Source organism: Gorilla gorilla, chromosome 10, assembly GCF_029281585.2.
Source record: "Gorilla gorilla gorilla isolate KB3781 chromosome 10, NHGRI_mGorGor1-v2.1_pri, whole genome shotgun sequence".
Lineage (NCBI taxonomy): Eukaryota > Metazoa > Chordata > Mammalia > Primates > Hominidae > Gorilla > Gorilla gorilla.
Genome location: NC_073234.2, coordinates 34,865,703 through 34,890,726, shown reverse-complemented (window position 1 = coordinate 34,890,726; position 25,024 = coordinate 34,865,703). Strand labels below are relative to the sequence as shown.

At 39.1% G+C, this 25,024-nt stretch overlaps 2 protein-coding genes across 7 annotated transcripts in view; both read right to left on the bottom strand.

Annotated features, from left to right (window-relative positions):
- Positions 1-25,024, bottom strand: part of AEBP2 (AE binding protein 2) — a 119,602-nt gene that overhangs the window by 48,572 nt on the left and 46,006 nt on the right. For all 6 annotated transcript variants that reach the window (XR_008670474.2, XM_055358430.2, XM_055358429.2 and 3 more), the window contains exons 4-5: positions 16,254-16,440; positions 10,003-10,127 (exon numbers count right to left, since the gene is read on the bottom strand). Coding sequence is in view for 5 of the 6 variants with exons in the window: in XM_055358430.2 (XP_055214405.1) it covers positions 10,003-10,127; positions 16,254-16,440 (312 nt within the window). In the remaining variant the exon portion in view is untranslated. The remainder of the gene's footprint in view (positions 1-10,002; positions 10,128-16,253; positions 16,441-25,024) is intronic.
- LOC109028997 (large ribosomal subunit protein eL34-like) lies at positions 931-8,385 on the bottom strand. The gene is given in 2 exon segments (XM_055357449.1): positions 931-1,325; positions 8,325-8,385. Coding segments are annotated over 2 exon segments (456 nt in total).

Here is a 25,024-nt window from a genome sequence, read left to right as displayed (position 1 = left end):
GAGCCAAGATCACGCCACTGCACTCCAGCCTGGGTGACAGAGTGAGACTCCATCAGTGGAGAACAAAACTGAGAACAAAAACTGTAACATATCTCATTAGGGTATCTCTAATAGCTTTTCAATTGTCTACAAGTTCTGGCGGAACACTTGAGGTTAGAAGTTTGTGACCAGCCTGGCCAACATGGTGAAACCCTATCTCTACTAAAAATATAAAAATTAGCCAGGTGTGATGGTGCACGTCAGTAATCCCAGCTACTCAGGAGGCTGAGGCAGGAGAATTGCTTAAACCTGGGCAGCGGAAGCTACAGTGAGCCCAGATCATGCCACTGCACTCCAGTCCAAGCAACAAAGTGAGTGAGACTCCATCTCAAAAAAAAAAAGAAAGTAGCCATGGTACTAATATTATCGAAGTAAAAGGTTTTTCAACAACCCTGTCTCAATTTCACTTTTATTTTTCAAGCCAAAGTCTCACTCTGTCACCCAGGCAGTGCAGTGACATAATCTCAGCTCACTGCAACCTCTGTCTCCTAGCCTTGAGTATTCTTCCCACCTTGGCCTCCTGAGCAGCCAGAACCACAGGCGCAGCCACTACGCCTAGGTATGTCTTTTTTATTTTTTCTAGAGATGGGGTTTTACCATTTTGCCCAGGCTGGTATCAAACTCCTGGGCTCAGGTGATCTGCCCACCTCAGCCTCCCAAGTGCTGAGATTACAGGTGTGAGCCACAGCACCCAGCCTCAACTTCACTTTTAATCATATATTTTCACAAATATATGTGAATTAAAGAAGCTTTAAGTAATCAAGCCAAAGCCATGTTATTAAGAGAATGAAAATGCCATTATGTGGCTTAGCTTAGCCAACCAAAAGCATTCATAGTAGATGAAATTTTTTCAAGTCTTTTCATTTTTATTACTTAAAAAAGTTGCATTTTTTAATTTAGCTGACTCTGTGCTTGTGCCTTCAACACTTACACACCAATTTTCTACTCCTTAATAAGGAAAGCATGTTTGATGCTGTCACAAACACATTTAGCACACATGGAACCACCACAGGCCCTGCTGACGTGTTCTTTGCTTTGGACAATCTCATTAAGAACTTTAGGTCTCACAGCACGAACCCCTCCATGTCTGCCTGGGCACATGCCACATGCAGATTTTGGTGCTTTCCCAACATTCTTAGTAAAAAGGTAAACAACTGTATTACCAAGGGTCTGGGACAACCTTGTTTTGTTAGAGGCTGTATTGTAGAAAAGCCTACGACAGTATGTCAAATGCTGGACCACTCTGAGTGCCTGCAGACAACGTCCCGGAAGAGGAAGAAGAAAGCCTTTGAAATATTTTTAAATGAATAAACAGTAAAGAGAAAATACTAATGAGAAGGAAAAGTCTCTAATTTACAACTTAAGGCATCTGTTATCTCCTGGAGTTTTTTGCTGTAGTTGGTTTTATTTTAAATGAAAGGTAGGCCAATCAGTCTAGGTTTAAGCTTAAGGAATCTATGCAAGTTAACATCGATCTAACAGAAAGACCTAAAAAAGTATAAGAAAACAATATATTTTCCTTTCATTACCAGATTCTGAAAATTAAGGTAATGCTTAAATAAAATAAAATCAGGCAAAACAATAACGTCAAACTCTTAAAATTTCCATATAAATAAAATTAGAACTTTAGTGTTTTAATAATCTTAATCTCAATTTTTTTAATCAAGTTTCAAACACCCAAACAAAATAATCTTATAATGTAATCCTGAAAACATATTAGGGCTGAGTAAAAGCAGAGCTTTAAGCAAAAACAAAACACTGTCTCCACTACATAAAAACCTATGGTCAGGCCAGATGCAGTGGCTCACACCTATAATCCCAGCACTTTGGGAGGCTGAGGCAGGAGGACTGCTTGAGCCCACGAATTCGAGGCCAGCCTGGACAACATGGTGAATCCCCGTTTCTAGTTTTTATTTTTTTAAATATGGTTTTTTTAAAAACAACAAAAAAAGTCTGTAGTCAAATAAATACTCTGATTCTAGACTTGGCAACAAAATTTAAAAGCCCAAACACAGGTCTGGAGCTGCTAAAACAAAATACCTCTACAATGAAATAATACACAAAAACAATGCAAGCCAACCAAGCACAGCAAGCCAACTGATTGGTAACTAGGATTTTGCTGACCTCTTCTGGAGAAGGCTCGAAAGAAAATATTTCAATTAATGAAATAAGGCAAATTAGGCAAACCAAACAGTATAGTAGTACCTCATAGCCTTCTTTTAACCAATTGTTTCATTATTTGTATTATTTTCTATAAAAATTAATTTGATAACAAAGTAACTTAAATTTGCAGTTAGTACTGAATGTTTTTTACTACCAACAGAATTGATTCTGTTTAACATGTACTGCCTCCATCAAAACCTTCCCAGTTATAGAACTTTGGAGCTCCAATTTGCTCACCTAGCTCCTTTCCTTTCTATTGTGTCCAGCGAAGACCTTATCTCATTATGGATGTCTCTTCCTTCCACTTTCCTTCCCCAGGAAAAAAATCATTCTTCAGATTACATTCCACCTTTGTGACTTTTCCTCAGTTAAGGTACCTCTGCCTCCTCACTGTGACTTAAGGGTGGACATCACTCATTCCTAGGTTTTTAAGCTTACAATATATGTAAGTGTCAATGTTCTTAAGCCCTCTCAGATGTTTTCCATAGCTCAAAAGCTTTTCATTTTCATGGACTATTTTGAGTCTGCGCAAATTTTTTATTTTCTTTCTAGACTTCTAATATTATTACCACTATTTTTGGTTCCTTCATTTTCCTTCTTTTGGAGCCATCGCTATTCCTCCCATGGTGAAGCTAAGGATTTCATCAAAAGGAGCTGCCCTAATGAAAGCATATGCAAGTTAGTGCTTCCCTTTTACATCACTACTCCCTTATCTGTAGAGACACCAGCTCATTACTAGACCACCATTTCACTAAATCTATTGCCCTTTAAATAATTAAATGTTTGGTAAGCCCCAAACACTTCAATCCTTATGCTAACTTTCTCTTTATTTACACTTATTTCCTAGGTAATCTCATCCAGTCTGATACCTATAAATACCACAAATACACTAAAAATTCCCATATTTTCTATCTGTAGCCACACCTCTCTCCTCTGAGCTCTCAATTTATAGCCATCAGCCTAAGTGACAGAGCCACTGAATGCCCTATAGGCCTCTAAATATGTCCAAATTAGATCTCTTGATACTCCCCTCTCCCCAATCTGCTTGCCTGAGAGCCTCCACGGCTCTGTCACGGAGCTGCCCAGGCCAAAAAGCCTTGGAGTTGCTGTTACCTCTTATTCTAAAACCCAGTATCTCATTCCATCCATAATTCTTGTCCACAGTAACTCCAAAAGATAACCAGAATCCAACCCTTATCTCCACTGCAAACATTCCAGTCTAAGCCACTATCATTCTCACTTGAAATACTGAAAAGACAAATTCCCCTTTACTCTCACCCCTGACTTTCTACAATTTGTTCTCAACACAGAAACCAAAGTGAACATGTTAAAGCCTACATGAGGGAAAAGAACAACAGTAGGTTTTCTACAGCAGGAGGTGGAGGTAGGAATGTACTACAAAGCTACACCAGAAAACTTCAGAGTGCTGGAACTATTCTATCTTAACGTGGTGGTGCTTGCCTCAGTGAGTACAACTTTCAAAACTCATAGAAATGTATACTTTCAATGGGTACAGTTTATTATATATAAATTGTACGTCAATAAAAATTATTGACAGCAAGCTTCTTTACTAAGAAAGAAATAAAAGAGCCAGGCACGGTGGCTCATGCCTGTAATCCCAGCACTTTGGGAGGCCAAGGTGAGTGTATCACTACAGTTCAGGAGTTCGAGACCAGCCTGGCCAACATGGCGAAATCCCATCTCTACTAAAAATACAAAAATTAGCTGGGCATGGGGACGCTAATTTAGTACAGTCCCAGCTACTCGGGAAGCTGCAGCACAAGAATCGCTTGAACCTGGGAGGCAGAGGTTGCAGTGAGCCAGTATGGTGTCACTGCACTCCGGCCTGGGAGACACAGCAAGGCTCTGTCTCAAAAAGATATTATATATATTATTTTAAAAACTAGGCCAGGCACGGTGGCTCACTCCAGCACTCTGGGAGGCAAAGCCAGGAGGACCACTTGAGCCCAGGAGTTTGAGATCAGCCTGGGCAACATAGCAAGACGTCGTCTCTACAAAAACAAAAACAAACAAACAAACAAACAAAAAACTCAAAAAATTAGCCAGGCATGGTGGTGTGCTCCTACAGACCAAACTACTTGGGAGACTGAGGAGAGAGGACTGCTTGAGCCCAGGAGTTTGAGGCAACAGTGAGCCATGATCATACCACCACATTTCACCCTGGGTGACAGAGTGAAACTCTGACTCAAAAAAACAAAACAAACAAACAAACAAAATCAGACCATGCCTATTCAACCCCCTTCAATGGCTTCCCATCTCACACAGAATAAAAGCTAAGGTCTTAGTCCACCAAGGTTCTGCCTATTACCTCTCAAACTTAACTCCTACTCTCTCCTCTTCCCTTGTTCCCTCCAGCTACGCTGCCTACTCTGCCTACTCACTGTTGTCCCACCTCAAGATGTTACACCTCAACTTCCCTCTAGCTAAAATGCTTATCCCCCACTAATAATTGAATGGCTTATGCCCTCATTACAAGTTTTTACAATTTTACTAATTTATCTTGTTTTATCATGTCTCTTCCATTAGAGTAGCTGCATGGTATTTTTTGTTTGGTTGGTTTTAATCTGTTTTGTTCACTGCTATGTCATTACATTAGTACCTGGCTCACAGTAGGTGCTCAATATTTAATGATCACCTTAATATTTAAAACACTTAGTTTAATAAGTGAATGAACAAACTAGCTCTGATGCCACACTCTGGACATGGTGACAACATCTTACTGACCTGTTTAAAAAAAAAAATCTGTATTACAGACCTACCATATCATAAAACTATGTTCCCAAATTTCAAAGGAGGACTTCAACCAGCCTTGCTGAGCAAGGCTCTAACCTTGCTGAATTCCCACAAAGTCCCCAGAGCAGCCATATTAACTCTTTCTGGTCTCCAAATCCTGTATTTTACCCCCCAACTCTTCCATCCTTATTTAGATAAATATATTTCCTATGTTATTTAAAAGAGAACAAGGACACCTTTCCTCAAATTCATGTCTCTTGTGTCTTCCAATCTCAGAAAAAGTCTCCTTTCCTTTGCATCTAATTTTCCACTTTCTTGCCTTTGACTCCAAATTTTGTTCTATCACTCTCTCCTTTATATCCTTATCTAATTTCCAAAATATACAATTCTACCCTTAAATATTCTAAAACTTGAGTGGAATGTACTGATACCTATTGCTCCATTTTCTATCTTGCCTTTTTTTTTAAATAAAGTTATTTAATAGTGTCCATTTAATTGGTGTATTTACTGTCAATAAATTGGCAACACAAGGAAGAACAAAAGGGTGAGCTCCTAACCAGGCTCTCATGCCAGGCTCAAGCAGGATCTATCTTCCCTGTGGTATCACACATATCAATCTAAATACCACAAGAGTTCTCATCCTGGAATCCATGAATAGGGTGTGGGTAAAGGTCCATAAACCCTATGTAATAACAGTACACAACTAGTCAGTCAGGTGCAGTGGCTCACGCCTGTAATCCCAGGGCTTTGGGAGGCCAAGGCGGGCGGATCACAAGGTCAGGAGATCAAGACCATCCTGGCTAACACAGTGAAATCCCGTCTCTACTAAAAAAATACAAAAAAATTAGCCAGGCGTGGTGGGGGGGGGCGCCTGTATTCCCAGCTACTCGGGAGGCTGAGGCAGGAGAATGGTGTGAACCTGGGAGGTGGAGCTTGCAGTGAGCCGAGATTGCGCCACTGCACTCCAGCCTGGGCGACAGAGCAAGACTCCGTCTCAAAAAAATATATACAACTATACTAGATCACAACAGGAAAGACAATACAACCTTTTTAGTCCCTAGTTTCATTATCTGAAAAATTCAAGTTAGGGGACAACATTGGTTATGCGGTAACTAAAAACATAAATTAATTTACATGATACATTTAATAACCTACATTATGTCTAGCATGCCTCCATTTAAATTTAGTCCATAAACAAGACAAGGTTAGCCTGGGCAACATGGTGAGACCTTGCCTCTACCAAAAATAAATTCGCCAGGTGTGGTAGCTCATGCCTGTGGTCCCAGCTACTCAGAAGACTGAGGTGGGAGGATCTCTTGAACCCAGGAGATTGAGGCTACAGTGAGCCATGTTTGTGCCACTGCACTCCAGCCTGGGTGACAGAGTAAGACCCTGTCTTGGAAAGGGAAAGAAAGACAAAGGATATCAGTAGGGCGTGGTGGCTCACCTGTAATCTCGACACTTTGGGAGGGTAGGACAGGAGGACTGCTTGAGGCAAAGAGTTCAAAACCAGCCTGGGCAACACAGCAAGATCCTGTCTTTATAAAAATAAATGTTTAAAAAAAAAAAAACCCAAGGATGTCTCCTCTCACCACTCCTATTCAACACAGTACTGGAAGTCCTAGCCAGAGCAATCAATCAGGTAAGATCAATAAAAGGCATCCAAATAGGAAAAGAGGAAATCGAATTTACTTTCTTCACTGCCAATATGATTCTACACCTAGAAAAACCTGAAGATTTCACCAAAAAGCTCATAAACCTGATAAACAACTTTAGCAAAGTCTCAGGATACAAAAAAAATCAATGTACAAAAATCAGTAGCATTTCCATACCCCAATAACACTCAAGCTGACAACCAAATCAAGAATGCAATTCCATTCACCATAACACACACACACACACACACACACACACACACACACACACACACACACACACGTATCAAGGAATACATCTAACCAAGGAGGTAAACAATCTCTACAAGGAGAACTACAAAAGGCTGCTAAAAGAAATCACAGATGACACAAAAAAATAGAAAAATATTCCATGCTCACAGATTGGAAGAATCAGTATCATTAAAATGGTGACAACGCCCAAAGGAATTTACAGATCCATGCTATTCCTATCAAGCTACCAATATTTTTTCACAGAATTACAAAAAAGTATTCTAAAATTCACATGGAATGAAAAGGAGCCCAAAGAGCCAAGGCAATCCTAAGCAAAAAGAACAAAGCCAGAGACACCACCTTACCCGACTTCAAACTACACTACAAGGCTACAGTAACCAAAACAGTGCAGTATTGGTACAAAAATAAACAAACAGCCAAGCGTGGTGGCTCGCGCCTATTAATCCCAGCACTCTGGGAAGCTGAAGCGGGCGAATCACCTGAGGTTGGGAGTTCGAGACCAGCCTGACCAACGTGGAGAAACCCCGTCTCTACTAAAAATACAAAATTAGCCAGGCGTGGTGGTACATGCCTGTAATCCCAGCTACTTGGAAGGCTGAGGCACAAGAATCGCTTGAACCCAGGAGGCAGAGGTTGCTGTGAGCCGAGATCATGCCATTGCACTCCAGCCTGGGCAACAAGAGCGAAAGTCCATCTCAAAAAAAAAAAAGAATAGACAAACAGACCAATGAAACAGGATAGAAGCCCCCGAAATAAAACTGCACACCTACAACCAACTGATCTTCAAAAAAGTTGACAAAAATAAAAACGGTGAGGAAAGGACTCCCTAATTCAATAAATGGCACTGGAGAAATTGGCTAACCATATGCCAAAGAATGAAACTGGACCTATACTGAGCTCTCACCATATAAAAAATTAACTCAAGATGGGCCGGGCATGGTGGCTCATGCCTGTAATCCCAGCACTTTGGGAGGCCAAGGCAGGCAGATCACTTGAGGTCAGGAGTTCAATACCAGCCTGGCCAACATGGCAAAACCCCATCTCTACTAAAAATACAAAAATTAGCTGGGCTTGGTGGCATGCACCTGTAATCCGGCTACTCGGGAGGCTGAGGGAGGGGGATCGCTTGAACCTAGAGGGTGGAGGTTGCAGTGAGCCTAGATCATGCCACTGCACTTCAACCTGGGCAACAGAGCAAGACTCTGTCTCAAAAGAAAAAAAAGTAGGTACAAATAACAGGAAACTATATATAATTGGGAAGTAAGTAAGGACATCTCCAATTGCCTTGAATAGTGAAATCCAAGGATGCTCTAAAAGGCCTTTATATAAAATAACATGGTGTTGCATATAATCTATGCAAAACCTCCCATATAATTAAGTCGATACTATGTAAATAGTTGGTACACTGTACTTTTTAATTTGTATGATTTTTATTGTGGTTCTTGTCCCCGCAAATATTACCAATCCGTGGTTGGTTGTAACCACAGTCGCAGAACCTGTGAATACAGAGGGATGACTGCATGTAGAAGAAAACATGAAAATGCAAAAAAAACAAACAAACAAACAAAAAAAAACTCATTTTTATAGGAGACGACAGAAATAGAGGTTCAAACCAAACAACATATTGATATCAATAAGGACCTTTTGTATTTCAATTTTCATGCATTTTTCAATTGAAATATAAAAAAAGTAACCCAAATTTAGTGTATTTATAATTTTTTTTTTTCCAGACAGGGACTCACTTTGTAGCCCAGGCTGCAGTGCAGTGCCATGATCACAGCTCACTGCACCCTTGACCTCCTGGGCTCAGCCAATCCTCCCACCTCAGCCTCCTGAGTAACCGGGACTACAGGTGCACACCACTATGCCTGGCTAATTTTTTGCATGTTTTTGTAGAGACAGGGATTTGCCATATTATCCAGGCTGGTATTGAATTCCTAGGTTCAAGCAATCTGCCTGCCTTGGCCTCCCAAAGTACTAGGATTATAGGTGTGAGCCACGAAGCCTGGCTGTATTTTTTTTTTTTTTTGAGATGGAGTTTCGCTCTTGCTGCCTAGGTCGGAGTGCAGTGGCGCGATCTCGGCTCACAGCAGCCTCCAACTCCTGGGCTCAAGCAATTCTCCTGCCTCAGCCTCCCAAGTAACTGGGATTACAGATGACCACTACCACACCCAGGTAATTTTTTGTATTTTTAGTAGAGACAGGGTTTTGCCACGTTGGCCAGGCTGGTCTCGAACTCCTGGCCTCAGGTGATCCGCCTGCCTAGGCCTCCCAAAATTTTGGGATTACAGGCATGAACCACCACGTCTGGCCTGTATTTTGTCAGCCTAAATTAAACACATATTTTTCAGAGATTCAAATCACCAAAAGTATGATCTACAATGTACATTTATTAACTTAATTACACCAAACTACACCAATTTAAAAATGACTGAAAAACAAAATGAAAAGAGGCATGGAAGAAAGAACAACTCTCTATTACAACTCCTAATTAACTAAAAAATAAAATGTATTTATTCTTTTTCAAATTTGGTACTTTTCTTCTTCTGTGTTGACAACATAGTCATTCAGCAACTATACTGAGTGCCTACCATGTGCCAGGCAAAATTCTAGGCACTTGGGATAGATCAGTGGAACAAAAGAGACTAAAATCCTTTCCTTCATGAAGCTCTGATAGCAAATATAATCTTATATTCTGTTTAATATAAACTTTGGATGGGTGCGTGGGGTAAGAGGTGGCTCCATGCAGTACACAGAAATGTGAATGAAACTTTTTAGAGGTAAAAGGAGTCTCATGTTCTAATTTTGCAAATGAGGAAACCAGGTGAGAAAAGACACCTGGTTTAGCTAATGTCAGAGCCCAGTAATGCCTAGTAACACTGTATGGTGTGTCATCCCATTATTCCTAAGTAGCTCAAACTAAAGGCTAACATATTCAGTTTAATCACAAACATGTAAAATTATAGGAAATGTGTGCTTTATAACCAATAACACAATATTTTAAATACTGAAAAAACAAAAGGTTTTGTGATTTCTGTTAAATTGTATTTTCTTAGATTTTGAGAGATTTAGAAATGATTGTGGAAATATTTTTTTGCAAAGTTTTATATTTAATTTGAAAAAATAAAAGAATACTTACAGTACTATGAAAAACAACACTGTGTCCCTTCCCTAAACTTTCTATATGAGCTGAGAGGTTAAAGCATATGGCTCGATGTCTTATCGCATCCAGTGTTTGTGCATCGAAGAAATCATGTGGCCGTGCTAAAAGTCAACATAAAAAGTAAAGAATATTTAGAAAAACATAACAGTAATAAGTAATAAAGACGGAAACAATTAACAAATACATATCTATCAATAGTGTTTAAATTCAAGATTATTATTTGCTTACAAAGCATGGACTCTAGATAAGACTAATATGCAAAAGCATTATTTCAACAAATGAGTGAATGTGGGTTAATTCTGACCCTTGGTGAGTTAAGTTCTAACCTCAAACCTCATGATTTCACATCTCAGCTACTTCATTTTTCATAAAATGTTATCTTTTACTCCAACATCTCGCCTCAGCATAAGGTCTGTTATCAGCGATCTGAGGAACATCATCTATATATCAGGATTTCAAACTCACCACTGCCAAACATACAAAATAAATTTTGTGAACATTTTGTATTACCATGCAATTTCAAATTGTACAAATCTGACAATACAATATTATTATTTTGAGGTCTTTTTTTTTTTTTTTTTTAGAGACAGAGTCTCACTCCTTCACCCAGGCTGAAGTGCAGTGGTGCCATCTCAGCTCACTGCAACCTCTGCCTCCCAGGTTCAAGCAATTCTCATGCCTCAACCTCCTGCGTAGCTGGGACTACAGGCGCACACCACCAAGCCCGGCTGATTTTTGTATTTTTAGTAGAGCTGGGGTTTCACTATGTTGGCTGGGCTGGTCTTGAACTCCTGGCCTCATGTGATCTGCCTACCTCGGCCTCCAAAAGTGCTGGGTATACAGGCGTGAGCCACTGCTCCCAGCCTATTTTGAGGTTTTTGACAAGTATTTTCTTGATTATGAACAACTATTTGAACAATGATCTAATAAAATTACAAACAAATTTTTGGACACCAATCAGTCCACCAAAGCTGCCAATCAACTCCACCAGTTATCAGCTGTGTGACTGTGGGCAAACTACTTAACCTGCATCACACTGTGGATTATTTGTAAAATGTAAATTATTGTAACAATTTTCAATTGTAATTAAATAAAACAAATGCATATAAAAATGCCTTATAAATCATAAGGCCATTTATATTAATAAGCTTATATAACTGGTTTTTTTCTTTTTCTTTTAGACACAGTCTCATTCTGCTGCCCAAGGTGCTAGAGTCCAGTGGCGTGATCATGGCTCACTGCAGCCTCAAACTAACTTCTGGGCTCAAGTGATCCTCCTGTCTCAGCCTCTTGAGTAGCTAGGACTATAGGCATGTTCCACCAAGGAATTTTTTTTAAAGGATAAAACGTTTCACAAATATAGAGTAGGCAATATTTTAGTGTAATCAAAAAAATTATAGACTGAAGATTTAATTTGGTAAGAACATTTTTCAAATTTCAATTTTCATCCCACTAATTATAATAAATTGTTCTATTCTTATTCCTAATAAGAAAGTTGCTCAAAATAAATAAGTTGATTATTTTACATTTGTGGAGCTTACTAATACATGTAATTTTTCAAGATCTGTAATTGAAAATTCAATTTCACTAATAAAAGAGTTGGCTTGATTCCCTGGTACAGCATATTCTGAATTACATATATGCTGATTTCCCACACTATGGCTATTCAAAGAGTTCTCAAAACATCTACACAAATCCACCATAGCTTTTATGGGGGAATATTTTCACTAGCTGGCACATCAAATAGAACATACCTAAACAAACAGGTCTTTTCTCTAGATATTTCCTCAAGAAAAAATAAACAAAACACCAACTAGTAATAAACGAGCAGAAGCCAAAAGACTAAGAAGGCAGTGACAATGAGAAATCAGGAAGAAAAAAATACTTGACATTTGCAGGGGTGAGCAAGGGAGAGTTCTGAGAAATACATCACTTTCCTGTTAGATCAGTGGCTACTCGAAAAAAAAATGTGTAACTTTCTCCAGGCTCTCCAAATATATGCTTTTTCCTAAGAATAAACACTTGGGGAAAATAATAACTCATCACTCTAGATCACTAAAATTAACCATTCCTCACTCAAATTTAAACATTGAAGCCATCACTTAAATTCACAATAATGAAAGAAGTCCTCAATCTTCAGCCTATGCATTCAGACCTTAACCACATTATCTCCACTGCATTTATCAAGAATACCAAACTAGAACAGTAGTTCCAAAGTAGGTGTGTGTCATGATCCATTAGAGTAAGTAAAGAATAGAATACCCTTGCTAATTTCTTCATCTCATTCTTTTTCAATATTCCTTCTTGGCAATTTTGTATAATGTGCATTAGTAGTATTACCCGTATACAATGTATAAATTACATATGTTAAGACTGTGTGCTCAGTATTTTTTTAACTAATAAGATATATAATCAAAAACCTTTGGTGCTGGACACAGTGGCTCATGCCTGTAATCCCAGCACTTTGGGAGGCCAAGGCAGGAGGCGGATCACTTGATGCCAGGAGTTTGAGACTTGGTGGCCAACAAGGTAAAACCCCATCTCTACTAAAAATACAAAAATTAGCCGGGCATGGTAGTGTGTGCCGGTAGTCCCAGCTACTCAAGAAGCTGACGCACGAGAACTGATTGCACCTGGGAGGCACTGGTTGCAGAGTGAGCTAAGATTGCACCACTGCACTCCAGCCTCGGCAACAAAGTGAGACCCTGTCTCAAAACAAACAAACAAACAAAAAAACAGAACAAAGCAAAAAGGCTGAAAGATCACAAACCGACAACCTAACATTACAGGTTGCTGTGAGCCAAGATCGCACCACTGCACTCCAGCCCAGGCAGTAAGTGTGAGACTCTGTCTCAAAAAAAAAAAAAAAAAAAAAACCTTTGGAAACCACAAAAATAGAAACTATTTTCCCATGGTTCAAAATTACATATATTGTATGATTTATCTTCTCCTTAGGTGTAATGATGATGATGTGGTTATGCAGAAAAATATCTTTATTCTTAGGAGACGCATCTTAAGAATTTTGGGTCCATGACCAAAAAAGTATATAGGTAGGAAGACAAAACAAATGTACCATACTGGTAAATCTCTAAGTGAAGAGCAATACAAGTATTTATTTTACTATTCTTTCCACTTTAAAGTATATTTAAAAAGAATTAAAAATATATTTTAAAGATTTTTAAAAATAATGAAAAAATAAATAAAAATTAAAAATATGTATATATATAAATTTTATCAGGCCGGGTGCGGTGACTCACACCTGTAATCCCAGCCCTGTGGGAGGCTGAGATGGGTGGACCATTTGAGCTCAAGAGCTCAAGACCAGCCTGGTCAAAAAGACAAAACCCCATTTCTACCAAAAAAAAAATACAAAAAATTAGTTGGGTGTGGTGGTGTGTGCCTGTAGCCCAAGCTACCTGGGAGGCTGAGGTGGGAGAATCATCTGAGCCCAGGAGGTCGAGGCTGCAGTGAGTGATGATTGCACCACTGCATTCCAGCCTGGGTGACAGAGAGAGACCCTGTCTCAGAAAAAAAAAAAAAAAAAAGGTTAAAAAAAAAACAAATTTTATCAAACAGAAAATTACATTTGCTGCAGTGCTGCTATTTATAAGGTATATTTTTCACAGTTACGTAAAAACTGTCTTCTTGAATTACATGAGGAAGATACTAGGTAAAGTTAACTGCTACAGATATGTATGCTTTTAAAGAAAGAGTGAAATGCAGCAGCTGTTAACCATGCTAATTCAAATCACAGCACTGTCTTAACAATGGCTCCCCACAGTGAAAAGGCCTTGGATCCTTTTTAAAGTTTATAAAGTAATATATTCAGGACTAACCCCATTCTCCTCAATAAAACAGATGACAAAAAGGTATTTTCATCCACCACCTCTCTCTGCCAACTCTCCCTACGCAGCCTGCCTTACTAGCTAAGTTAATATGAGGAAAAACATCACTGTCAAAAGAAACATATACTTAAGCCGGCACCAGTACTTTGTTTCTAAGCAAGAACTGGGTATTTAACTGAATCTCTCTTCTCTTTACAAGACAAAGAGTAGCGAATTGCATAGATATTGCCAAGTATATAATGTGAAAACTCAGAAAATTTAAATGATTACTGTATACACTGAGACTAAAATAATAATGATAGGTGAAACTGGTGGAAAAGTCATCTGGTTTTTGAGTACCATAATATATATTTAGCAATTTTCTGTGTGCAACTGCAAGCTACTTGATATTAACACAAGTAAAATGACCGCAATGTTAAATTTCTGTTTTTATAAAGGAGGTCAAAATGAAAATGGTACCATAAATAGCCAACGTTGATTAAAAATAAACATGATTACTTTAACAAAAAGAAACTTAAGGCCAGGTGTGGTGGGTCATGCCTGTAATCCTAGCACTTTGGGAGGCTGAAGTGGAAGGATCACTTGAGCCCAGGAGTTCAAGACCAGCCTGAAGAACACAGAGAGACCCCCATCTCTTCCAAAAAATAAAAACCAGCCAGGCATGGTGGCTCAGGCCTGTAGTCCCAGCTACTTGGGAGGCTGAGGTGGGAGAATTGCTTGAGCCCAGGAGTCTGAAACTGCGGTAAGCCATGATCTCACTACTGCACTCCAGCCTGGGCAAAAGTAAGACCCTGTATCAAAAAAAAAAAAAAAAAAAAAAAGCAAGAATGAAATTTAAGAGAGTTTAAGAAAGTTTACTTTCCTCAGTTAATGAGGTAGAAAAAAATAAAAACTAAATATAAAGTTTTCTGGTTTGTTCATTTGTCCGCTATAAATCTGTAGTAACAAAAAGATTTCAATGTTTTACAGACTAATTTCATAGTCTGGATTTAGTGTCTGGAGTCTTGTCTATACTAATCAATCCCCAGAGAAAAAGTGTAAAGTACAATCTATTTTTTCTTTCTAATTCACCTTTGGAGTAGACTCCCTTTCAATGAAAGCTTTATTCACTCATTCACCCATTGGTATTTCTTCATTGAGGATATGTAGTTAAAACTAACCAGCTGCTCGAGCACAGTGGCTCACGCCTGTAATCCCAGCACTTTGGGAGGCCAAGGCGGGTGGATCAAGAGGTCAGGAGTTCAAGACCAGCCTGGCCACATGGTGAAACCCCGCCTCTACTAAAACTACAATGATTAGCCAGGCGTGGTGGCGGGTGCCTGTAATCCCAGCTGCTCCTAAGGCTGAGACAGAGAACCGCTTGAACCCGGAAGTCGGAGGTTGCAGTGAGCCGAGATCACACCACTGCGCTCCAGCCTGGGCAACAGTGCGAGACTCCATCAAAAAAATAATCATAATAAAAAAATAAAGCCACAAACTAACCAGCTGACACAAAGAAGCAGTGACCAGCTACACTCTGAGGTTGCAAAGTCTGTTCCTACTCCCAGCATTTACAAGCCTTATCATGTATTTATTTTCTATCCTAAACATCAAGGATACATTTTGGTAAGTAAGCACATAAACATTGTACATATATGTTACAATAGACTAGGTACTATGACACCCATTACATTCAAATTGTTTTGCTATCGGCTGGGTGTGGTGGCTCACACCTGTAATCCCAGCATTTTGGGAGGCCGAGACAGGCAATCACCTGAGGTCAGGAGTTTGAGACCATCCTGTCCAACATAGTGAAACCCTGTCTCACGCCACTGCACTCCGGCCTGGGTGACAGAGCGAGACTCCATCTCAAAAAAAAAGAAAAAAAAAAGCAACACTGCTTTGTTATCCACACACATTGCTTTGTGGTGGTGTTTTTTGTTGTTGGTTTTTTGAGACAGGGTCTCGCTCTGTCTCCCAGGTTCAAGTGTGGTGGCGCGATCATGGCTCACTGCAGCCTCTACCTCCCAGCTCAGGTACACACACTACTTTGGAGTAGATAGATTACTTAACTTTCACTTGATATTTACTTTTAACATGTTCAAATTTTCTAAAATATTTCTAGAAATACCAATGTTACTATATTTTAAATGTTATTTTAGAAGAGAATCAGAGTAGCCCCCAAATCTAATTTTATACAGTTTATATTTGAAGGCCACATATACTCCCTTAGCTACTACAAACATGTGCCACTGAATTCTCACTCTCACTGACAGACAGGGATCCTACCTGTTTGTTACTTTTAATAGAAGAGGAGTTGAAGTTCAAAGTGGATTTGCATAAAAGTCTAAGATATCTTTTAAAACCATCAAATACACCAGATTTTCTCAGTGTAACACTTACGTAATGAGCGTCGTCTTTTGTTCTTTAATTTCCTCCTTTTGTTCATTCCAGCTTTAGAAGGAGATTCTTCTTTGGCCTTTGGCTGGCTAGAAACTTTTGAGGAGTTCTGCTGACTGAAGTGTGTGGGTACATGACGAGCTAGCCCTCCCTGAGAAGCAAAGCTGGCATTGCAGCCACCAACAACACACTAAAAGAAAATAAAACAGAAATAACGTCAGGCATGCTGTGTAGGGCACGAGAATATCAATGAGTGAATATCTAGTATTTTCGGAAGTAAGTAAGTAGTACAATAGAACTAATTCCAGAAAGGAAGCATAAGGGACTAGTAGTCTTTTCACTTTATGAAGTAAGTTGCCAAGTAAGATGACATACATTAGACAAAGCTTGAAAATGCAACAAGTTTCACGACCTCCCAGTTTACTGCTATTTCCACTATATGCAATACAAAAATAATGGGATCTTCTTCCCAGAAAAATCTAATTTTGAATTAATCATTTTTATAGCAGAAGCACTAAGCTGTTTTTGCAACAAAGAATTAGATATCCTGGCAATGACTGGATTCCTGAATTTTATTTTTATTTTTTTGAGACAGAGTATTGTTGTTGCCCAGGCTGGGGTGCAGTGGTGTGATCTCCGCTCACTGCAACCTCTGCCTCCTGGGTTCAAGTGATTCTTGTGCCTCAGCCTCCCGAGTAGCTGGGATTACAGGTGTGTGCTACCATGCCTGGCTAATTTTTGTATTTTTAGTAGAGATATGGTTTCACCACTTTGGCCAGGCTGGTCTCGAACTCCTGGCCTCATGTGATCTGCCTGCTTTGGCCTCCCAAAGTGCTGGGATTACAGGTGTAAGCCAGCTGTATTCCTGGATTTTTAAAGTATTTTTTTTTACGATACATGCTACTTCAAAACCTTCAGCAGACTTCCTAGTGTTACACACTATTAAAACAGGTGAGAGAAAAGTTCAATATTGACTTTTTAATCTATTTTGTATTTTGGGTTTTGTTTTTTTTGAGACAGGGTCTCAGTCTGTCACCCAGGCTGAAGTGCAGTGGCATGATCTCGGCTCACTGCAGCCTCGACCTCCCAGGTTCAAGTGATCCTCCCACCTCAGCCTCCCAGGTGGTGGTACTATAGGCACACGCCACCACACTCTACTAATATTTTGTTGTTGTTGCATTTTTTGTCAAAAGGGGGTTTCACCATGTTGGGTAAGCTGGTCCTGAACTCCTGGGCTCAAACCATCCACTTGCCTAGGCCTCCCACAGAGCTAGGTGTGCACCACCACACCTGCCTTGTCTTTGTAAACTACTTTCTTACAAATTTCTTAAACTTCAAACAAAAACCCATACGGACTACATTTAATATTTTAAAAATAAAATTAATTTGTTAAACAATTAGATCTAGCCTCTCTCTTAGAAAAGACATGCTCAGTGTTGGTCATATGCAGCCCTCTACAATATCCATTAAATACTGCCTCTTTAGCCTTCTGTACTTGCAATATTAAGAAATCAAAAGGTTAACTACCCGAGTCACCTGACAGATGTGCTATTTTAACAAAGAATGCAGAATGTTCACGTAGCACCAGAATTAATATATACAAATTAACTGCGGTATAAGTGTGTGATTTCTAATTATATCTTGGGGGAAAAAATTTGCAGGTCTTCTAACAAATGAATTGTGGTAATTAAAACAAAACAAAACAGAAATATCCACAGTTGGATGGATAATGACTTTTCCATTAGTCATTTAACCAATTTACTTAGTTTTTGACTTACCAAACTCTAAGCACATAAATGTATCATGTTAAAAACCAAATATATTCATCATGTTATCCCCAGGCGGTTCATCTTGTAAAAGTTCATCTAGATAATAGCATTTAAAAAAATCACATGCCTCAGGCTCTTTCCTTCAATCGAGGTACCTCTACCAATTGTAAGCTGCTAAAATCACAACACAGCCCTTTATTTGTAAAAATCATAGCTTTCCTCATAAAGTCTCTCTAAATCTGCCACAAATGGACAAGAGCTAATTCTCCCTTGAGGCTGTCCTCACACTTCACTGCATATCTATATCCCAACTCACACTTTCCATTTTGAACACAGAGATGTATATTTATGAATATTTATATTCCCAGAAGCATCTTGCAAATCATAGATATTACTAAGTATATTAGCAGAATTAAACAGCTATATGTTTACTGATGCTGATAAAAAATAAAATCACACATTCTTCTTATATGGTATCCATTAATAATTACTCTCTTTATTTTGACATACAAAATATATTTTGGGGGCTCCTTATGGCCCTCAGCATCTCTATGAAAAATGTTTACTTACTCTATGGTGCATACTAAGTTAAAAAAGAGGTAGAAATGATTCAAGACTTTAGTTCAAATACTTATCTATGTCCAGTATTACATAATATGCTAAAAGGATAAAGATGAATAAGATATAGATACTACACTAAAAGAGCTTCTATATGTTCAGCAAAACATACATATAAAGCAGTATAACTTCAAAGGAGTACAGTAAGGCCTAACTAAAGCGCAGGGCTATGGGAAACCCTGAATAGAGGCAATTAGCCATATTCATTGCTCTGAAATTAGTATTTAATTCACACAACAACCCTATGAATGGCATGGTCCTCAAATAGGCTGCATCAAGAATTTTCACCTACAGACTCTGACCATGAGAAGTCAGCATTTAATGATTTCTATATTTAAAATTTAAAATTTTACCACACATATTTTGAGTACCAAGAAATAGTAACGCTTTTTAAAGCTGCCATCTCTTCTGTAGAGCACCACGTTGCCACAGAACTACCTGGTCCACTGCCAAGGTCACTGCAAACCTACGAACCACTAGCCAAACATTGCTACTCAACACTTTAAATATGGTTATTGTAACTGAGTAAATGAATTTTTAACTTTATTTCATTTAAATTAATATTATTCATTAAAGTGAAATTCACATCACAAAATTAACCATTTGAAAGTGTACAATTCAGTGGAATTTAGTGTATTTACAATGTTGTATAATCACCAGCTAGCTCCACATTCTCGCCAACACTATTTCCATTTTTTTATTAAAATCATCCTAGTGAGTGTGAACTGGTATCTTGTGGTTTTCAACTGTATTTCCATAATGACCAATTTAACTTTTAATTTAAAACCTGAGCCGAGCACAGTGGCTCATGCCTGTAATCCCAATACTTTGGGAGGTTGAGGTGGGTGGATCACTTGAAGCCAGGAGTTTGAGACCAGCCTGGCCAACACAGTGAAACCCTGTCTCTCACAAAAATACAAAAATTAGCCAGGGAGGTTGCAGTGAGCTGAGATCATGCCACTGCACTCCAGCCTGGGCAGAAGTGAGACTCTGTCTCAAAAAGAAAAAAAAATTAGCCGGGCATGGTGGCACAAGCCTGTAACCCAGCCACTCAGGAAGCTGAGGCACAAGAATCACTTCAGCCTGGGACGCAGAGCAGTGAGCCAAGATCATGCCACTGCACTCCAGCCTGGGCAACAGAGTGAGACTCAGTCACGATAAAAAAAAAAAAAAAAGGAAAAAATAAACATATAAAACCTGATACTCAAAATTGCTTGATACTTGAATTGAGAGTGTTTAATTACCCTAATGGGTTAGTTTTGTACCATCCAATACATGTATCTATTAGATACACATAACTTCTAAGCATTTGAAACGTGGCTAGTCTGAATTGAGAAATGTTATAAGTCTTAAGAGTCATTTTGTCCCAGCATCCTTCCAGACAGCAAAAAATAGGCCCTAGTAGCATCTAGAACTCAGAGAGTAATGTTACCATCAAGAGTTTATTTTAGTCCAAAAGTGCACGCACAATTCCAACATTCGAGAGGCCAAAGTGGGAAAATCACTTGAGACTAGCCTGGGCAAAAAAGGGAGACTCCATCTCTAACCTCCCCCATGCAAAAAAAAAAAAAAGGTTTATTTTAATCATCAATGATTCAGTCTCTAGAAATGAAACCAGTAATGAGAATTCTAAAAGAAAATTGTTTTATATTTGACTTTGGTCATTTATCAATCAAAAATCATTAAAAAAAAACAGAAGTAAAATTTAGAACTAAAGAGTGCTTACATTAAAGAAAAATATAATAGAATCACACATATTTCACTTAAATACAAACTCTTCTCTGCTAAAGGAAAAAATAATTTTAGGCATCAACTAATCAACATCCTACAGAATATGAGGCAGAAACAAATCTGCTGTTGCTTCAAATAGTCTAGTACCATCCTCTTTACATGAGCATTTCATGTTGCTGAGTATGGTTTTAGTTTTCAAATATGTTTTATATTTTCACTCATAAATATATCATCACTGAACTCAAGCCACTACACATGGTGTTCTGATGAAAAAGAAACCGATTTCAATGATGAGGGAAAAGCTGGTTGTTGAACACTGATATGGTTTGGCTCTGTGTCCCCACCCAAATCTCATCTTGAATTATAATCCCCATGTATTGAGTGAGAAACCTCCCAAGTGACTGGATCATGGGGGGGGCGGTTTCCCCGATGCTGTTCTTGTCATAGTGTGGGAGTTCTCACAAGATCTGATGGTTTTTAAAAATGGCAGGTTCCCCTGCACTCTCTCTGCCACCACCTTGTGAAGAAGAGATACTGCTTCCCCTTCACCTTCCACCATGACTGTAGTTTTCCTGAGGTTTCCCCAGCCATGCCGAACTGTGAGTCAATTAAACCTCTTCTGTTTATAAATTACTAAGTCTCAGGTAGTATCTTTATAGCAGTGTGAAAAACGGACTAATACAAACATTGACTGTTTTAAATGTGGTCTCCCACTGAAATACCCTATATATTAATGTATGTTGGCCGGGCATGGTGCCTCACGCCTGTAATCCCAGCACTCTGGCAGGCCGAGGCAGGTGGATCACCTGAGGTCAGGAGTTTGAGACCAGCCTGGCCAACTTAGTGAAACCACGCCTCTACTAAAAATGCTAAAATTAGCCAGGCGTGGTAGCAGATGCCTGTAATCCCAGCTACTTGGAGGATGAAGCAGGAGAATAGCTTGAACCTGGGAGGCGGAGGTTGCGGTGAGCCAAGATCACACCATTGCTCTGGGTGACAGAGCAAGAGTCCATCTCAAACAACAACAACAAAATACGCTGGTGGCCAAGTAGCTTTTCTAAAATTTGAAACACAGAATTACTGAACTGGTTTTTTCTTTTTCCGAACAAATTTATTTGGACGAAGCAATAATAAGACTGTCTTTGTTAGTGCTAAGATCATCTTATTCATATTCCCAGAAGTCCTTCTGAAGATCAACAAGGGGTTATCAGGACACAAATCAGAAAGCACCAGTCTTACAGATAATGAGGAGGTGATCTAAAGGAAGAAAAATTCCAAATAGAAATGTTGATTTCTTGGTTTCGACAAATACACCAGAGTAACATAATTAACGACCCTGGATTCTTTCTGCCTCTGAAATTCAGAATCTGCCACTGACCATGACCACAAACAATATTTAATATGGCTAGGAGTGATGACTCACGCCTGTAATTCCAACACTTTGGGAGGCCGAGGTGAGCGGATCGATTAAGCCCAGGAGCTCGAGACCAGCCTAGCCAACACGGCAAAACCCTGTCTCTACAAAAAAAAAAAAAAAAAATACAAAAATTAGCCAGGCATGTGCCTGTGGTCCCAGCTACTTTGGAGGCTGAGGTGGGAGGACCACCTGAGCCCAGGAGCCAGAGGTTGCAGTGAGCTGAGACTATACCACTGCACTCTAGCCTGGGCAACAGAACAAAACTATGCCTCAAAAAAAAAAAAATTTAATCTGTTCTTGCCTCAGTTCCTTATCTAAAAAATGAGGGCAACAACAGTAATTAACTCAAAGAATTATTGTTAAGAATTTAGTTAAAATATGTAATATAATAATATACATATGCAATGTGCAAGGCTCTGCAATGCATCAATCAAGTCTTTGCTATAATTCTTTCTGACCCTTACTTCATCTTGCTCACCACAAAACAAACATGAGAAACTTTTTTCACCAATTGCATTAATATTTAACTTCTAGATAATCAAAGCTCACTAATCAGAAATATTTGTCTTTAAATATTTTCAAATTGCTACAATAATCGCTTACATATATGAAACTACATGCTCTTCCCTAAATAGTTCACGTTTTTAAATGCTCCCTTTTTTCGCTATTTTTTTTTCCTTATGTTTTTTAAGGTGGGGTCTCGCTCTCTCACCCAGACGAGTGCAGTGGCGTGACCTCGGTTCACTGCAACCTCTGCCTCCCAGCTTCAAGGGATTCTCCTGCCTCAGCCTCCCAAGTACCTGAGATTACAGGTGCATGCCACCACACTTGGCTAATTTTTGTATTTTTAGAAAAGACAGGGTTTCACCATGTTGGTCAGACTGGTCTCGAACTCCTGACCTCAAATGATCCACCCGCCTTGGCCTCCCAAAGTGCTGGGATTACAGGTGTGAACCACTGCACCCGGCCCCTTTTTTCTCTTTCAAAAGCATACGTACTTTCTGTAACCAGACAGTGGTAATAATTTTACAAAACTGTGAATATACTAAATAATCACTGAACTACAGTAACCTTAAAAATGTTGAATTTTATGTATATAAATTATGTACTTAGAAAAAAATACCTGAAATGATCCCCCTTTTTACCATAACACAATAGACTCCACTAGAAACAGGGAAAAGGATAACCAAAGACTAGGAGAAGGTTATTTATAATACATATCTCTAACACAAGACATATTCAAAATTTCTGAAGAATTTCTATTAACTCAATAATAAAAGACAAACCACCCAATGAACACAATTGGCAAAGACTTGAATAGGCACTTCACCCAAAATAGAATATTCAGATACCCATAGCACAAAATGTGGTCAACATCATTGCAAATTGATGAAACAAAAATTAAAGCCACAGTGAGATACCACTACTCATCCACTAGAATGGCCAAAATTAAAAGGATCGGTAGATGCCTGTAATCCCAGCACCTTGGAAGGCCAAGGCGGGTAGATCGTTGGAGGCCAGGAGGTGGGGGTTACATTTGAGATCGCGCCACTGCACTCCAGCCTGGGTTACAGAAACTTTATCTCAAAAAGAAAAGAAAAGAAAGGACTGGTAGTATTAAGATATTATATAGTTAAGAGGAATGAATATGTGTGTGTAATTAGAGGACATGTAAAGGAATGTCCATGGGGCAACTTGGTTAATAGTAGCCAAAGATGGTCGAGCATGGTGCCTCATGCCTGTAATCCCAGAATTTTGGGAGGTCACAGGGGGAGGATCGCTTGGGCCTGCGAGTTCGAAACCAGCCTGGGCAACATGGCAAAACCCTCTCTCTACAAAAAATTAGCTCGATGTGGTAGCAAAGGCCTGAATCCCAGCTACTTGGGAGACTGTAGTATGAGTAACACCTGAGCCAGGGAGATTGAGGCTGCAGTGAGTAGAGATCAGGCCACTGTACTCCAACATTGGTGACAGAGTGAGACCCCGTCTCAAAAAACAAAACAAAACAAAAAAATAGCAGCCAATGATTGGAAACAATCCAAATGCCCAAAAGGAAGTGAATGGATTTATCTGTACAGTGGAATACTACAGAGCAATGTTTTTAAATGACTGCTTCATACAATTCATACAAATCTCACTGATATTTTGTTGAGTGAACAAAAAGCCAGATACAAGAGTTCACACAACTAAGAGTTCATACAAGAGTTCATAAAGTAAGTATGAAAGAAATTAGAATATAGTCTGGGCAGATGGGTGGAGGGCAGGAGAAGAGATAGACCAGAAAAGGACATTAGAAATCTTGTCTTACTGAAATATTCTCCATCAGGATGGTAGTTACAAATGTGCATACAAACGTCAGAAACAAATCATTAAACTGTTAAACAAGTGTGCATTAGACACAACTATACATTATATCAGACCTTTAAACAAAATGAAAAAAAAAAAGCGGAGGCTCACCTCAAACATCACCTTATCACTTCCTCTCTCTACAGTCACCTGCCACTCATCTTCTACTATCCTTTCCCAGCCCCTGTTATAATTTAATTGATCCCTAACCCAGAGAATCTCATAGGTCGCTACTGAAGAACTTACATTTCATTATTTAAGTTTCTTTAGATCTGTATAAACCCAGAGACTACAAGTTCCCTGAGTATAGAGGCCTGCTTTTCCTTTTTTTTTTTTTTTTTTTTTTTTGAGACAGGGTCTCTCTCTCTCTGTCACCCAGGCTGGAGTGCAGTCTCAGCTCACTGCAGCCCCAAACACCCAGACTCAAGTGATCCTTCCACCTCAGCTTCCTGAGTAGGTGAGTCTCAGCTTCCTGAGTAGGTGGGTCTACAGGTACATGCCAACACGCCCAGCTAATTTTTGTATTTTTTTTGTACAGACAGGGTTTCGTCATGTTGCCCAGGCTGGTCTCAAACTCCTGGGCTTAAGCAATCTGCTTGTGTCAGCCTCCCAAAGTGCTGGGATTACAGCATGAGCCATGACACCTGGCCTACTCTGTTTTTCTCATTACCTCGTTTCCATAACGCCCAGCATAGTGCCAGGTAGTTCAGACATCAATGTTTTGTTGATTTAAATAATTCCTATGATTCATGTATGGAACAATACCTCACTAAATCATATACCTTAACTTTTTTTCTTTCAAAGACAATTTCTTTCCCCTCTCCAATAGGAAACGTCTACAGTTTCTAAGAAGAGGATTTGGAAAAAACAAAAAACACAAAACATTTGTATAG